Here is a 17,957-nt window from a genome sequence, read left to right on the forward strand (position 1 = left end):
CAGTGTTGCTGATAAAAGGAAAAAACTCATACACTAGTAGACCTGTCTCAATAAAACATTTTGAACAATAAATTATCAAATAAATAATTGTAAAAAACTATATTCTTGTCATTTTAAGTCCATGTTATGCCACTGATATTATGATAGAATAATAGCATAATAATATAAATACACCCTTTTAAAGAGCAAAGAATTTTTAATTATTACAAATATCCAGACATTGGAATTGGGATTAAAAATGTCAACATAACTGTACCCGTCAAAGGAATAGCATGGTCTGTAAGGTCTAGCACAGTGCCTACCTCACAGGTATGCTGCATGCACTGTCCCAAGGAACAGGGGCTTCTGTACTTTTTCATAACCCAACTGGTTTTAAATAGAAGAATACAATAAAAGTTGTCAAGATTGAGTGTATGAAGCCAATGTGACTTAACTGCAATAGTATATGGTAAAATTATGTTCACTAAGAAGCTACTTTTGAGGATACCACCACAACGCAAAGCAGTGTACCAACCCAGTGATAATTTTTTTATATACTTATTCTGCTGTTGAAATGTACACAGTGTAACTGCTGCGTTATTTAAGTTGAAATGGAGAGTTACTACAACAAAACTAGAATTTGGGACATCCTTATATTTGCATTATCCAGTATATTTTGAAATAATCAACTAATTAATTAATTAATAGATGAAGATTAGTTGAATTCATTAATGTATGTGTCTATTTATTTCTTGTTTTTTGCTGCAGTCTGAGCCATATGTAACTAAAAGCGGCATTAAAAATATCAGCAGCAGCAGCTACACTATCAAATGATGGTTTGTAATTACAGTATAGTGTTTTCAATTAGTAAACAATGATTTGTGAAACACCTTACATTTTACGTTCTTTTTAAAAAGCTTTTTGTGGTTGGATAAAATAGTTTTCTGGCTGTCGGTGGTAGTATTTTTGTGTAAATCTGTAGCATTTTTATGTAATATTTTACATAAAAATGTCTGCTATTAAATACATTAAAATGTATGTAATAGCAGAGCTTGTTCTGTTCTAAATGTCTAGCATAACAGTACAAACCATCACAGCTAGCCAGAAAAAAAATTATCTCCATCACAGTCAAAGCTGCAGAACTTTCAAATTAGTTTTATAGCTATTATTAAATTATGCATAGTACTTAGTAAAGACGATCTGATTGGGGAATAAAAGATTTAAGCAGTTAGAATGTAATCCACAAGCCCACTGCAGTCGTTCTACTACTACTTCAGGTTATTTTCATCATTTCTATGGTTCAACATTTTGCTCTGTGCAATGAAGAGAAACACTGAGCCAGATAAAACATGCTGAACAGAAAGAAAATGTGTCTTTTTTTTCTTTCCTTTCTCAACATGTGTGGAGGGACTTCATCCAAAAAAAGGCCAGAATGTGGTGAACCTAGGGCCTCTGGCAAGGGATCATCAGGCTATGAGAAGTCGTAGGCTGCATTGACAAGATGCCTAGACATGGCCATTGCTCTTAAATGTGGGCGCCTCCTTGCAGTCAGCATTGAAATGATACAGTATTCCCCAAACATTTCATAAATACCTGCTTTTCCTCAAAGTTGCTCTGGTGTCTGTGGTCGGACACAATGCCTTTGGGGAGTCAGAAGTACCAAAAATACTGTATGCTATACCCTAGGCGCATTAAAAAGCCTACGCTTTGTTATGTTATTTCATTGATTGTCACCAGTAGCGTTCGGCAGGAGCTGCTGTAGATGATACCTAGGGGGCTCAGTGCCTGGATTGTGTGTGTGATGTGTATATGTGTGTTGGGGGTACTCCTAGTTGCTGTCCTGTTTGAGAGCCCGAATGACTTGGGGGAAAAAACTCCTCCTCGTCCTTGCCTTCAGGGAGCAGAAGTGATTCCCTGACCACAATAGAGAGAAGAGTCCATTGTTGAGGTCCACAATAGTTAGTCTTGCTGAAGGCACAAGTGGTAGGAGATATTGATACTTGATACTTTCATAATGACAAAAACCTGCAGAGACCAGGGAGACAGATCTTGCTGTATCCTGGATATACACATCCATGAATGTGGTCTCTCTAGCTGAAAGGAAGTGCAGTCTCAAGGCCAGTGTGGTGGTAATGTATTCACCTTGGTTTCAGTAGATCGATGACCAAGCAGAGCAAACCCACTGTGTCAGTGATAGTGCAGATGTGAGCAGATATGGTCTCAAAGCAGCATTGCTACAAAGGTAGCAAGGCGAACTTCACATTTTTTAACACATGTATAAAAGAGGTATTCACAAATTGAGAAAGAGTGCTTGGGCATGGGTTTGTGCATGTGAACAGCATGTGTCCTGCAGACCTTCAGAAAACAAAGAGTGACTGACCACTGCTACTTGTCCAGTGGTCCATGCTAGCAAGAGGCATATGTTAAGGTAGTGGATTCTAGAGACATATAAATAGCAGGGGATCAATCTTGTCCACTCATTGTCCACACTAGTCACATGCTTGTCTCAGAAAGGGCTATATATAGATAAAAAACAGAAAGAGCATGAACTGATTGGTACCTAACGGAATTACTTTTACTAGGTTAAAAAATAAAATTTCTCTCACATTTTGTGTTTATTTACCCTCCTATCTCGCCATGTGGCTTGAAATATATAGGCAGAGCAAATAGTCAGCTACATATCCAGATTAATAAATGGAGCTTAGACCATAAGGGGATCAGAGGTCCCATGTGGCTAGACATTTCAAAGCGGAAAATGTCCTCTAGTTTATTGTGGCATAGATTAAATATTTCATCCATGTGGACACACAAATATTGATCAGAGACTATTCCAGTGGGAGTATAGGTGGGTTTGTATTTTGAATGCTGAGCATCTGTTTTGTGTTCTTTTAACTATAGTGTTCTACCTGTGGCATGGCCTTCTATACAGAGGAAAGCCTCTATCCTCACTACACTGCAAACTATAGCAGCTTCAGCACTTTCTTGTTATTTTAGGGCTCTTCACCAAATATTCCTGTACCGAATCCTTTGAACAAATGCACCCAAGCAAAATACTTGGTAGGTAGGCACAGCGTGAAGTCCTCTTGCTAAAGACTGATTAGTAAACCTGTAAGGTGTGATTCTAAAAAAGATGCTTTTATTTGCTTTAGGTTGATTTAGGTTTAGGTTGTCACATCTGGCCAAATTTAGGTATGCTGCCCAAATGGTCGTACCCACTATAATACAATTGTAGATTCAGTGTACTGTAGTTCATTTCAGAACCTTCACCTGGTCCATACATAGTACGGCAGTAGTATGATCAACATATTTTAAGAAACTGAGAGTATCTCACACTCATTCTTGTGTGCACAAACAACAGTGGGGCATCACACAAAACGAGGGTCACATGGAACAAGCTACGAAACAGTGAGGAGAAAAATGTGGTTGAGGAATGCTGACATTATTTATTGTACATTGTACAGCAGAAGCTGGAGGTAGTACTCTTTTTCGGATGAAGACAATATTTTGTCATATTATGATAAATTTTGTTAACATGAAACACAAAATTCTTTTCCAAACATATTGAGGATATCAGAACACTGATCAACTGCATGATTCATTACGAACAGTGTAATTAGTCTGGTTTAACTGGATGAAGCACATTTAAAAAAATAATAATAACTGTACTAAGTATGGGACTTTAGTATCCCACCCCTAATAGGCAGTTAATGCAGTAATGTCTCAGCGGTTAGAGCACTGGGCAATTGATGACAGGGTTGTGGGTTCAGTACCCGGGCTCGGCAAGCTGCCACTGTTGGGCCCTTCATCCTCACCGGGCGCCGCAGCAATGCCCACCTGTCTGGGCATGTGTGCTCACTGTCACTGTGTGTGTTTGCTCACTAGTGTGTATGTGTGTGTTCATTGCACGGATGGGTTAAAGGCCAAATGTGTCTGACACAAATGGTGAATATGGTTGTCTTGTCTTGTCTTGCCACCTACACCAGGACAGATATGTGGATTACCTAAATTACTGGTTGATTGCTGTCACTGGTTGTTGTGTCAAAATAAGACAGACGACCTTCAGATTTTTTTGTCTTTGTAAAACAGTTCAGTTAATGAATGGAAAATATTCGGTTACTGTGACCTCTGCTACTAGATCATTCACTTCATCGTTTGCTTCCAACTGAGCTCCTGACCTGGAAAATTGTGAGAGTATCAAAATTTGTCTGGATGTATAAATCAGGGGAAATATCTGGCTAACACTGGCGTAATGCAGGCCCAGCATATATGGAAATAATTCTGCAAAACGCAGCCTTATCTTTTTACCAACTTTAGAAGTCTTTCCACTGTGTGTGTGTATGTCTGGGGCCTACTTGCATGCATGCATGTGTGTGCCTTATCTTTAGGGACACCGGAAAGGTGCCTTAATACATCAAGATTGGCTTTTTCATTTGATGCATAAATCCCCTGAATCTGAATCAAATAGATTGAAGGCTGCATGAACTGCCTTTCCCCACCCAGCAGCCCCCATCTCACCCCACACAACCTCCATCTGTGCCTAGATATTCACGCTGAGGTAAGCTGGCTGAATTCATCGGCGTGTCAGCTGCTATTGAATTTGAGATTAGTTTTTATTTGGGGCCCCAAAGTGCTTTTAGCCTCCTCTCCCTCCACACCAACACTGCCTCACCAGCCAGACCGGCCCCCCTGTAGTAGCCCATATCATCACTTAGCAAGTAGAGACACTGAGAGAGTCTGCTTTTTACAGGTGATTTCTTTAACATGTTTTTTTGGTATTCTGAACCTGTCAGGGACAAATCACTCTTGGGTGGCTGTGACAGCACTGACAGCTGCGGTGTGTAGACACAAATGAGGCTGCCCACAAGATCCACAGCAGCATTGGCAGTGTGCTGAGTATATCTCCAGACCACAGGGTTTTAGAATTGTCCCTATTAATATTTTATCAACACACAGACTTGTGCAACCATACATTCTCCAAATATTAATTTGTAATCACTGTATTTACTGCTGCCAACTTATGTAAAATATCATGCATCACATGTTGTATTTTTTTTGGCAAAAAAGGAACATCCACTTTTGGTAAGTTTTGACACAATTCGCTTTCTGAGGTGAAGGGATTTCAAGGGTTTGCATCAGGCCTATTGAGCCCCTGGGCAGTGCTTGCAGGAACCTCTCTGGCTTTTTTTTTTTTTTTTTGACTGAACACTTTTTTTCGACTAGCAGATCCTGATGTCACAGAAAATGATATCTGTTACTACTATTTCAGGGTATGATGGTAAACCATATTTTACTAGAGACGTGTTTTCAGGCTTTTAGAAGATTGTTTACCAATTGATGTTAAGCTGAACTGTCTAGGTTATATCATTTTTGGTATTTCATGTTTTTACGTTTAAAGAATTTTATTTCAAAACTGAATATTTATTGATAAAAAGTGGTAAATGGTTAAGGAATTATGCAAGACGATGCAATTGCCAGGGGGCCTGCAATAGCTTGGCAACATAGTGCAACAAAGCAGAAGAAAATTGCGCATGTACAAAACACAAACACCAGCTAAAGTAGCTAATGAAGGAATCACCTGTAGCAACAAGCTCTAAATTATTATTTTTCATTCAGCACAGCTCCCAGGAGAACTTGGGATCAAGGTTCCCAATCACCAACACTGTCTGTTTTTTTGACAATTTCAAGTCAGGTACCAGGTAGACCAGTTTAAAGAAATTATATTTTTAAGTATAATATGGTGCAACTATGTACTTTAGAGGTACAGTGGCATGCAAATGTTTGGGCACCCCTAAGTTACTGCAAATCACTAAGCAAGTATAAAATGACTTATTTAGGCACCCTGCATGGTCAGTACCTTGGTAAGTATTGGTAGCCAGCTAAACGTTTTTTTCACATCTTGTTTTGGGGGATTTTTTACCCATTCTTGAAATCAGTTCTGTGATTCTGTGAAATTCTTAAGCCACCTTGCTTCACTGCTCCTTTGAGGTCTATACACAGATTTTTGATGATATTTATGCCAGTGGTTTGTGAGGGTCATGGCAAAATCTTCATATTACACCTCTCAAGGTAGTACATTGTGGATTTTGAGGTGTGTAGGATCAGTATCCTGCTGTAGAAGCCACCCAATTTGCATCTTCAGCTTTTTGTAACAGAGGGTGTGACATTTAATTCTAGAATTTGCTTGTTTTTAATAAAATCCATTCCTCCCTACTTCCATACTTCTTTAACAGTAAAATATTCCCCATGCACATGACTGCGACACAAACCCAGTGCATGATATATTATTCTTTCAATAATGACCTGTCCTCTCATTTTTTACAAACATACTGTATAATCGCTCATTGCAGTCAATAAGTGCTATTTTAACTTAATTAAGTCTCAAGTCTTGCTTGTTTACATGCTTGCTTAGATGTTCCTAAAACCTCTATTTTGCAATAAAAATCTGAGAAAGCTGCCATTAATATCAGTTGATCAATTTAACATTCATGATGATAATAAACTGTACAGACAAACATGACAATGCAACTTCTCATAATATTAACTGGAATCAACATTCATCTTACACTCACATTATGCATTTTCTCATTGGTTAATGTCCCACCACACTTAAAGCCAATTCTGGTTTATAAGACTGGATAAGTGGCCTGCATTAACCACCACTACATTAATCCATGAAACATTTAAGCACTTTAGTATTTAACTTTTCCACAACTGCTTCCTCTATGTAGATAATATTTTATAAAGTGCCATGCAGAATTTCCACTCTACCAAAAAAAAAAAAAGAAAAGGATGTTAAAACATTTTAGCAGCTTGATGTAACCCTGAACATAGCAGAGAAATACAATGTTTCAGGAACATTATAAACAAAACAAATCACAATGATTAGCCCTGCGTTTAGTACTTTGTCTTTCTTCTTTGCTGGTATAGCAGCACTACATGTCCTTATATGAAGTTGGGTTGGGTGCAAGAAGACTCAGAAAAGGATCTGAGACACTTTCTGTACACACATTGGTCAATTTTCAATCTGCTTTCTTGTTTGTACTTGTGTTCCTGTGGTTGCAGCCCAAGTACTGTTCCATTCAAAAGTTTACATCTAGCCATGTACATTCCAATCGCCCGGATGTGTTCTTGATCCGCCTGTGTTATCGAGAATGTATCAGGACGTGACTTGTTTGGACTTGGCACAGCCAAATATCCCAGAATGCATTCCGCACCTCGCTGCTGTTCCAATTGCAAAACTACAGTATTACAGAATCAACTGAGAAATGAAAAACCTGGGACATAACTAAAATGGGTATAATGGTGGGTATCATCCTCTGGGAGGTCTTGTTAATCAAGTGTGTTATTGCTTATAACACTACAACCATTGTGTCAATCAATGTTGCCTCGTGTTTGTGAGCATGAAGACTTCTCTTTGATATGCACAGCTGGCTGTTTGTGCCTTTATCATTATGTAGCAAATGTTATGTTATGATTGATATGGCAGTGATGTGAATGGAGATCATTATTTAATAAAACGTGTTCTTTTTGCAAAAGTAGTCTCTGTGTCATACAACCTTATTTCCTTCAGGTTTTTGTATCCTATTGTGTTGTGTTATTTTGTTTAACTATATATTTGTACAGATATACATGTACCTATCTTGGATACTTTGTGGGCAATATGACAATATGTTATCGTATTGTGCTGAACATTGTTATAGTGATGCACAATATGCTTTTTCTGAGCAGATCAAGGATTTGATCAGTGCTCAAAGAACACTGACCAACTGCATGTTTCATTACCAACAGTGTAATTAGTTGGTTTATTGGTTAATTGGTTTATAAGATGAAGTGCAGCAGCTGTTAATAAACATCACTGTATACAGTACGGGAGAGTATCTGAATAGTAGTTCTTAGGAATCTGTCACTACTGATTTGTTTAGTCTGTGATTACATGTATTGGGATAAATACAGTGTATCGTGAAAATGTCTTTAAATATTGTGAGATAGTATTTTTACTATATCGCCCAGCCCTAATTCAAGGTACAAAAAAAAAAACGTTTCTGCAGTTTTGACAGATGCCATTTGAAATAATTGAAAAATAATAGACAATCTACAAAATGACTCCTGCAGTCTTTTGTTCCGACTTTTTTTAACCCCTTCATGATAGCCATCTTTAGTACTTAGTAGAGCACTCTATTGCTGTAATGAGCTGCTACAAACGTGACAGTAATACAGCATAGCCATCAGACATCAACATAGCCATCAGACATCAGTTTCTCGCAGTGTTCCTGAAGAATCTTAGCCCATTCCTCATGGGCAGTGACCTCTAGTCTTCTTACTCCAGACATACCACTGATCCATAGGCCAGTTTTGGTTCATCACTCCACAGAACAGAATCACAGAACTTCTATGGAGAGATAGCGGTGGCTCAGAGCTGCTCTGGGGCTGCTTTGCTGCCTCTGGCACTGGAAACCTGCAGCGTGGAGGGAAGGATCGTTTAAATTAAATATCAGGAAGTCCTAGGAGAAAATGTCATGCCTTCTTTGAGGAAGCTGAAGCTTGGTCATCATTGGACCTTCCAACAGAAACATTATGCCAAGCATACCTCTAAGTCCAAGACGACTTGGTTTCAGAAGACGTCCTGAGAAGATTCTGGCGTCGCCTCATCCAAAAAGAAAATCTTTGGTGGGATTTAAAGGAGCATGCAAACCCAAGAAAATAATTGAACTGGAGGCCACTGCCCATGAGAAATGGGCTAAGATTGCTTAGAAATGCTGCCAGAAGCTGGTGTCTGGCTATGCATCACGTTTGCAGCAGGTCATTATAACAAAAGGGTGCTCTACTAAGTACTAAAGACGCTTGTCATGAAGAGTTTGAATAATTCTGAGACTGCAGTACCTATTAAAAGTGGCATTTTGTGTTGAATTTGAAAAAGCACTACTTTTATTAGTTGTGTTGAGCTATTTAAATTGGTCTTTTTTGCTTGGTTTATTGTTTACAAGTTTGTACATTAAACCTAATTTGCATAAACCTCAGTTGCAATGGGGGTTAAATAATATTGATTGCAGCTGTATATTAAATAGCTTTGACTGATTAAGTAGGCATCAGTACACAGTATCAGATATTTATACACACTAGTTCTTAACCTTACATTTATGTAAAAGAGCAGAGTTGTCTTTTTTCTTAAAGATCAATATATTTATATAATGTATAAATAACATCCTCTTTGACGTCTTGGCCTCTTTCAGCATTTCGAAAGTGTACAGTTATTTGACAGCTAATGTATTTCATGTGTTTCACAGACTATACCTTAAGTAACTTACTGACACTTCTGTCATATGTTATTAGTACACTCAGCTAAATGCATTCCTGTTTTGTTTTTCATCCTTTTCTAGAGAGCAGTGTTCCTCTGAAACCTGTTTTCATCAAGCAGCCGGGAAGTATTGTGTTTCCTTTGCACCCTAATGATCCTAGTCGGGAGGTCACCTTCAGCTGTGAGGCTCAGGGATATCCACCTCCATCCTACAGGTGAGAATCTACTTTGCCTTACAAATAAATCTCTTCATTTGGGATGAGGGATATTTCTTAGTTTTTTCTTCTAGTGTAGGTTGGAACAAACCTCAACATTTCATACCTAAGCTGGACATTAATGGTTAATTGTTTCTCTTAGTTTCTCTTCTCTGCTGCTATTTTTTCATTACTGACATTATTCGTAGAAACTCAACTCAGAACCCACATGTGTGTTAACTGATCTTAGATATAAATAGATGTGTTTGCCTTACAGACATCACATTAAGTTTCTGTACAATGCACAATGCATTTTACATTAGATATTTCTAAATACCTTTGTTTGCATCTTAGTGTAAATTATGTGTTTATTTAGGACAATTAATAGAATTTATATTCACAAACATCGGCTTGAGCTAAACATCCATACATTGTAAACCATATCTTAAGGGTTTAAAAGTTCCCAAAATTCACAATTCGATTCAGTAAGATCCAGTGGTGTCTAGATTGATACAGTCGAACAAGTGGTGCCTCAAAATGTAGTGCATGTTATAATGTTAATATTAATTTGTCCGTTTTTAGTTTTTTAATGAATCATTTTCGATAACATTATTTTATATTAATAAATTCACAAGCCCTGAGCTAACGTATACTTTAACTTTGTGCTTTTTATTTTGAAGTAAAGAGGAAGCAAAGGTATCTCCAAAAACCAGACAAGTTGAACTATAAATACAGTACAAGTACAGTTGGCAAACTATCAAAACTTTTCCCCGTCCTGTAATTGCTACTTACTATTCATTACCCAGCTGAGAGTTCCATCTAATTCTTCTTCATCTTGTGGTTCTCCTCCCCACACTTATCTAATGGCTGCATATGTGTGGGCATTGAGGGACTTGAGCCTTAGCTCTACCCTTGAGAATGTTAAGGAGAGGACTCATTCATTTAAAGAAAATAAAAGGATTTCAGGCTGCAGTTTACCGCCAGACCACTTTGGTCTGTAGTAAAATTGGCAACATACGTTTCAGAATATCCTCCAGATTGCTCAAGTGAGCAATAAGAAATGCCTCAGCAACAGCAGCTTGTATGGCCAGTCCTCCTATGTGACAGTTCAGGTATTTTGCTTCCAAAACAACTATGTATCACAAAATGTTTCTCTCAAGACACCCAAGAGCACAGTTGTTCAGAAAGATTACTTTTGGAGTCACTGAGATTGCTTATTTGCAGAATTATTGTGCTTTAGCTGGGGTTTGTATTGCATCCTAGACATTCAAGAAAGTAGTAAAGTCAGCTCAGAGGATAGAAGGTCTCAAATGGCCGAGATAGTCAGGTGACTGGCCTGAGCTTACAAAAGTAGACAAGATAGCAGTGGCCTTTCTCCACTGGTGCTTCCACTCTTAGCAGGCAGAACTTTTTTTTCTGTGGCCGATCCTGGGTGTGTCAACAAACAAGGCAATCTGTCACAAATCAAAGCATCCACATTTTGTTCCTGCGTGTTTCCCTTCAGAGGAACACAGGTCACAGGTCATCTGGCTGTGTTCTTTGAAATGTTCAGTGTCAACACATTTATTCACTAATAAATAGACATCTTTTGGAGAGTGAAAAGGAAAGTGGTTCCCTGCCTATGACCCATGTTCTTCCTTGTCTTTCTTGGCTTCTCTCATGGGACATCAACAACCAGACATGTGCAAGAAGCTCTGTAAATGAGCCTTGGTGCCAAGCCCTTGGACTTCTGTCTTTTAAGTTCACTATAGCTACTATTCTGTACTTTCTGTCTACTATTCTTTCTTTGAACATTAGGTAAAGGCTACTCCAAACTGAATTCATGTTTGGCTGTATTGTCAGCTTGCCAAGGTGGTTGCAGTGGGATTTCGCTGTAGAACACATGCTGGAGAACTGGTTCTTCAGAGAGTTGCATCTGTACCCAGTGTTCCGGTATCTGGTTTCCCAGTAGGATCCGTCATTAGTGCTTGATGTGTCTGGTGACACCCTCAAACCTCTAGAGGAAATAAGAAATAGCCTTGAGCATCATTTCTGTTGTTCTGGCAGCAGGATAAGTTCTAAGGTTTTAGCACCTACACGTTTCTTCTCTTTTACATTACAAACATGCAAATGTTTGCGTGCATGAGAATCTAAACCATGTTTGCCTATCCAAGAGTGTATTACAGTGTATGTATACATAAATATAATAAATAATTCTACACTAAATCTACAGTCAGCTAAACATTAAAAGGCTTATATATGCATGGAAAAAAAATAACTATATCTTTAAGGTGTCATGGAATGCATTTTTTAAGTATGTCATCATGATTTGGTGTATAAATAGTAAGTATGTGACTGTGTTAAATGGAGTGAGGAGGAGCATTAGCCACTGCTTACAGAAGAAGGACGATGAAAGTATTAAGAAAAGAGGCACGTTTTGAACTCAGCTTTAAAGGAGAAGAGTGAAGAGCACAGGCACTGAAAGATCTGCCCCCCTGCAGCGACTAGTCTGAATTTAGGCACAGAGGAGTCCAGAGTCAGAAAACCTAACTGTACAGGAAAGGCAGTACAAGTACAGGAATTGAGGTGAGTAAGAGAGGGGCACCGAGTGCAGGAAGAGTTGAAATGCATAGTGAGACAGGTAGCCAGCCAAACTGATGCAGAATATAGAGTACACAATGACTCGACAGCAGTCAACTACCTAAGACCCAATGGTACATGGACAGCGATGTGTAGCCCGACACTTCTAACTAACTGAGGCTCAAATAACACATTTAGAGGATAAAACCAAGTACCTGAGAGCTCAAAGTCGAGTGAATGGTCTTAGGAGTGTTTTCCACAGTTTTAGGCACATTTAGTAGACTGGTTCATCCCTTACTTCACCTTAGCTTGTCGCTAAATTCGCACAGTGGGGTTGGCTTGAGCGTGATATCACCACTCAATGATCTCCCACATGTCATGGTGCCTGCATTACAGTCGGTCTGCAAAAGAAGAGCTCGGAATTCCTGCTGAATCTGTTTGTATATTCAATTGCACAACAGCTCTTTCCCCGTTTTTGTATTAGCGGTACTTACACTGAGCACTAATGCAACTTTTTGCCACTTTTTGCCACAGTGAAGCCCGCCACCTGTGACGTCACGTGAATACCCTCTATTTAGGGAATGTGAGAGAAATCTAGCTTCTGAATGCTGGGGAAGTTAGTTTGGAATCAGAAACACACTTTACAGCCATTGCACAACAGTACAACAGAATGCAACCTCTCCATTTAACCCACCCATGTGAGCAGTGAACACACACAAACGTGAATAGCAGTGGGCAGCCAGTAGTGCAGGTTGGGGGTTAGGTGCCTTGTGAATGTGCCTTGTGAATGTCACTTTCCACACCCCACTTCCTGCCAGAACAGAGGACTGAACCGGTGGACTTCTGGTCCCAAGCCTACTTTTCTAACATTTAGGCCACAGCTGCCCCACTATATGCCCCACTATATACCAGCAATGTAATTAGCAATTACTATGAGCACTGCACATGAATATAATATGACCTGTTTGGTCATTTTGGCAAACAATGCATTTACTACAGAAACTGGTGATAAAACTTATTATTATTTGTGCACCCACCTTTAACGTACAATGCCTGGTCTTAAGGTTTTTAAATGAAGAGATTTGTGTGTGTGTGTTTGTGTGTTTTGTAACATCAGGTAATAAAGCCTTATTTTACCAACCCACACTGAAAAAGCCAGCCACCAGACATGTAAAGCAGCTCACCACACATGAAAGCGCAATAAGTAGTCGTGTGATGTGAGTGTTTTCAAAAGGCTTTAGAACATCTCCACTGCAGAGAAGAGTTGTTGAACACATGGACCCTTGAAATAAGCCTTTATAAATGTTTGTGTATGTTTTTGGCAGTTGTCATGAAAGGCTTATGCAGGTGTCATGTAGTCATTTGAAAGGTGCTGTATAGTGAAGTGTTTCTGCTTTATATTACTTTGCTTTATGACATGAAACACAGTTGTGTTGTAAATGAAGGCTTAAGTCTGTAGATGCTATATCATCATATTTCAGCAGACTAATGCACAAAGGTTTGGATAATCTGAGCTTAGGTTTGGAGCCCGTGGAGGCTTCTCTCTGTCTCGGGCACATGTCTTTTCAATGAAGAGGGAGCTCTATTTCAGGTAGCCAGGGACACATTAATTTGTCTCAGCCCAAGCTCGGCATGGCTGCTGTTACAGAGCGGCTCTCGGGGTTGTCGCAGCAGTTGCACGATGATCCAGCTCATACTGGGTCTAATTTTAACGTAATTCGGCCTTAAAAAAGCTATTACTGCAACAGCTGCTCTTATCACTTCGGCTACAGTTGCCATGCTTCTTTCTTCTGCTCTCACTCACTCTTGCTCTCTTTTTCTCACTTATTCTCTCCATGACTTCATGTGGTAACAAAAGTGACCCTGCACAGGTGTACCACACTTCCATTCTTACTACCTTACTTACTTGTGACCAATGGCTTTTTATTTTCTTTAGATTTTCCAGTTATTTTCACCACTTTTAGACCATTTTTGTTGCTTTTTTATTTTTTAAGAATTAAATTTTTAATTAACCATCTTAAACTCTTGACTTTAGACAGCCTTGTTTGTAGGATAAGGGTAGATGTGTCAAGGGCTAAAACAGTATGGGTTTCTATAATGAAACATTTTCATTATATTTAGATAATTATATATAGATTTTCGTAGAAATACATAGATTTATTTAGATAAGTAGACACTTTAAAATTCTTATAGTGTGTTGTTTAATATCTTATAACTCAGTCTCACTCACCTTTCTGACTATTCAGCTCCCATGACCGTTAATGGTGTCTTGAGGACACCAGATGGTGCTCTAAACACTATGGTTAAAAGACTCGGAACTGGAGCAGGATTAAAATAGCCAATACCCGAACCATTAAAATGGTCTGCCTAGTAAATCCCTAGTGCATTTTCTCAGCTAGTAAGATGGAAATTAAAATTCCTGACTAAAATGAAATTTCAAGCTATATACTCCATCAAACAAAAGCTGAAAGAACATTGGTAAAGTTGTTAAAATATTACAAGACTCTACATTTTATTTTTTTTCTTATGCCTTTGATGGTCTCTTACACTGATTCTCATTGGCTTTTAGACAGAAGGAGAAAAGGAGCCAGTTTTTGCAATCAGGGGCCAAATTGTTTTTCAGTACTTGAAATTAAGATGCATCCCCTTTTTTCAACAAAACATTTTGTGCCCTTTTTTATTTTATTCTTGCCTGTTCTGTTCTGTTTTTTGTGCATTAACACTAATCACTTATCGGCTTCTGTAGATAGAAGCTCATTTGTTTATACACCTGTACCAACATGATGATAGTACATGGTGTTCTACAGTAATCAGTTTTATAATGATTAAGACATCCAATTTATTTGACTGCACATAAGTCTTACTGTGCCATGAGTGACTGATTTGTCTGCCAAGCCGAAGAAAGCATTACCTGCATGGATGAAATCCTACTCACATGTTTCTGTAGCGCAGGTGTATGCTTCTAAACGCACCAAGGTCATGGGTTTGATTGTAATGCAGCATGTATACTGATGAAAAGCCACTATGTTTCCCCTACGGTGAATTGCTTTGGAAGGCCTCTGCTAATCAATTAAATGTAGCGTAAGTTCACGCCCAATAACACACTTTATTACAGAATAAAGTGAATGGAAGTTATAGAAGCTATTTTATGTCAGACTTTTCCTTTCTTTGCTCTCAAATGTGTCTAGAAACATTTGCATTGCATTTGGTCTTTACAACAACTGTAGAACAAATCCTATTCATCCTAACTAAAAACAGTACTGCACATAGTTGCTCAAATTAACTAGTGTCTAATACTAATTTCTGGTCAGAGACTTTAGTGCTTCCCGTGTCCAGCAACTTCTTCAACCGTCATTTAGTTTGTGCAGCCGGATTTTAAGGCTTCCTTCGACTTCCAAAACCCTTAAACCCATTCAGATCACAGAGTAAGTCACATTAGTGCCATGTCAAATGAAGATATGGTACGTCACAACTAAATATGGCACCTAGGAGCCCAAAAATGATAAGCCTGATAAAGGGGACACTTGGGCAAAGATGGTTTAGATTCTTATACAACATGCCACATAAATGCAATATAAAATACCTCAATGTTAAACCTGATCATGATCTATTATCTGCAGCAATTTTGCAGCCCCTAATCTAATCTTCCCATAGCTCATCCTTAGTCCCACCTTAGGGCTGTGCATCGTTGACAAAAGAATATATATATATGCTTACTTGTGATATTAATGAAAACAGCATATTTAAGAAGAATGTATTTATTTACTTAAATAGTAAGTACCAGTAAAACAACACAAAAACATTGAAATCGCCAGTGCAACTGTGTAATTATGTGTAAACCATTGCAAAGAGGCCTATAGGATTTCATTGTATAAATGTGCACAGACCAACATGATCAACACAGACATATAATTAAAGCATTTTAAACAGATACTTCCACTTACTGTAAACAAACAGGCATTCAAGGGAAATAAAGCTGTAGAACCTGGCCAGTCTGGATAAACATTAAAACTGCTCAAAGCTGTTTGACTGAAATACATGTCAGCCAGACAATTTATATCTTGAGTCAAAAGTAGTTAAAAGTTGTTTAAACCATTTTTCTCATCCTCATGAATTGGCATCATGTCTTTCGCGATGTAATTGGTGACTGCTTTTGCCATCTGTTGCTTTGTTTATCGTAAGACACTTTTTTGTAGAATTGTTTCAGTAATGTTTGCTGAGTGTGTTTTTGTGCTGGTACCTTGGCTGGTTTAGGTATGTCTTGGACAACTAACTCCTGAAGCTTCATATTCTTAATATTCTTTGTTCGATGGTGAAACAACTTAGTTGTCAAACTGTCTATAATGGAAACTGCTTTCCCACATAGTTTGCAGATTGCTGTCTTTTGAACAACATCCATCCTATCAAAGCTGAAAAACCTCCATGCGAGTGAAGATGATTCACGTCTAGCAATTAAATCTAACAACATAGATTGTGAGGGTGGTGGTGTCTGTAATTTGTCTCCTGGCGCAGTTTGCTCACTCATTTTAAACTTAAGTCATACATTTTAGACGGTTATGTTAGCTTAAGCCTATTCTACCACACTGCATGGACACTAAATGTGCATGCACAGTGGTCTATCCTACTGCATGACCTAGTGTATGCATGGAGTCAAGGTGTTTTTGATTGATTGCTCATTTTTCTTTCTTTTTTTAAATATGCGGTGTTTCATCAGTTCTTTTTTTTCAGTGTTCTGTAAAAGTGGTCTAATCCCACAACAGATGTGAAATGTAACAGTTGTGAAAGTACCAATTATAACAAAACCTGTGATATTTTGAGTATTGACGTAATTAATTACAATATTATATTATCTTCTACAAGTGCTCTACTCAATAATCACATTTGTGTTTTTACAGGTGGAAAATGAATGACACCTTCATTTCTCCATGGCCAGGCTCGCGCTACAGATTTTCCGGAGGGAACCTGCATATCAGTCAACTAAGTAAAGAAGAGGATGTTGGTATTTACCAGTGTTTGGCCTCCAACTCCTTTGGGACCATCCTTAGTAGAGAGGCCAGTCTTCATATTGCTTGTGAGTGTTTTTTCTTTTCATATGCACAATATTTTCATTTTAATAATGACGTGGCATAACAATGTAAATGGCTTAATGGGTCGTTCTTGCAATGTGATTTCCGATTTCTTGTAGCATTTATTGTCAATAGGTGGCTCAGATAGGCAAATTTTTTAGAGTAATTAATAAAGAGAGTATGAGAGCTGAGAGTATTCCATATTCAAAGACCACACCATCACCAATCACTGATTCCTCAGGTTAGCGGTGTGGATTATTCCTCAAGTTTAGACTTGAAATGCGTGTCTATTTAAGTAAGGAATTGTGCTTACATCTTTGTTGGAAAGTCTTTGTTGAACCTTGTCTTACTTGTTATATTGTCTGCAATATATTCAGAGACTTTGTCCCATTAAATTAATTCTAATCAAAACCACATTCTCAGTGGAATTCAGTAGAATGATATTGTGTGACAATTTGAGCACACTCATCTTTAAAAAACTGCTTGAATTCTGATACATTGGTAGGTTTTTGAGCATGAACTGCTTGTTTAAGTTCCTTTGTCAGCATTCAGGTTTACTATAATACTAGCATAACTTGCCAAGGCCACTCCAAAACGTTTGCATTACAGTTTTGTCTTGTTACATTCATGCTTTCTTCAGTATTATCAAGTAATATCCAGATTCTGAGGCAGCATTAAATCACACCTCTGCATTAATATCTCACCTCTTGCTTAAATATTGGTATGGTGTTTCTACTGTAGCTTGATATAAACAAAACTGTGTAGTCTAGAACGTTACACTTTTTTTTACACTGTTCTCTTAATAGTACATTGTCTTAAAAGAGTTGTCCAGGGGCTTTTGTAAATATGAAATGAGTGGTGTTT

General features: G+C 38.2%; 1 protein-coding gene across 2 annotated transcripts in view; it reads left to right on the forward strand.

Annotated features, from left to right (window-relative positions):
• Window positions 1-17,957, forward strand: part of cntn3a.1 (contactin 3a, tandem duplicate 1) — an 86,996-nt gene that overhangs the window by 14,170 nt on the left and 54,869 nt on the right. For both annotated transcript variants that reach the window (XM_072696150.1, XM_072696148.1), the window contains exons 3-4: window positions 9,357-9,489; window positions 16,923-17,098. In XM_072696150.1, the coding sequence (XP_072552251.1) occupies window positions 9,357-9,489; window positions 16,923-17,098 (309 nt within the window). The remainder of the gene's footprint in view (window positions 1-9,356; window positions 9,490-16,922; window positions 17,099-17,957) is intronic.

The sequence above is a fragment of the Salminus brasiliensis genome, chromosome 14 (assembly GCF_030463535.1).
Source record: "Salminus brasiliensis chromosome 14, fSalBra1.hap2, whole genome shotgun sequence".
Classification (NCBI taxonomy): Eukaryota; Metazoa; Chordata; class Actinopteri; order Characiformes; family Bryconidae; genus Salminus; species Salminus brasiliensis.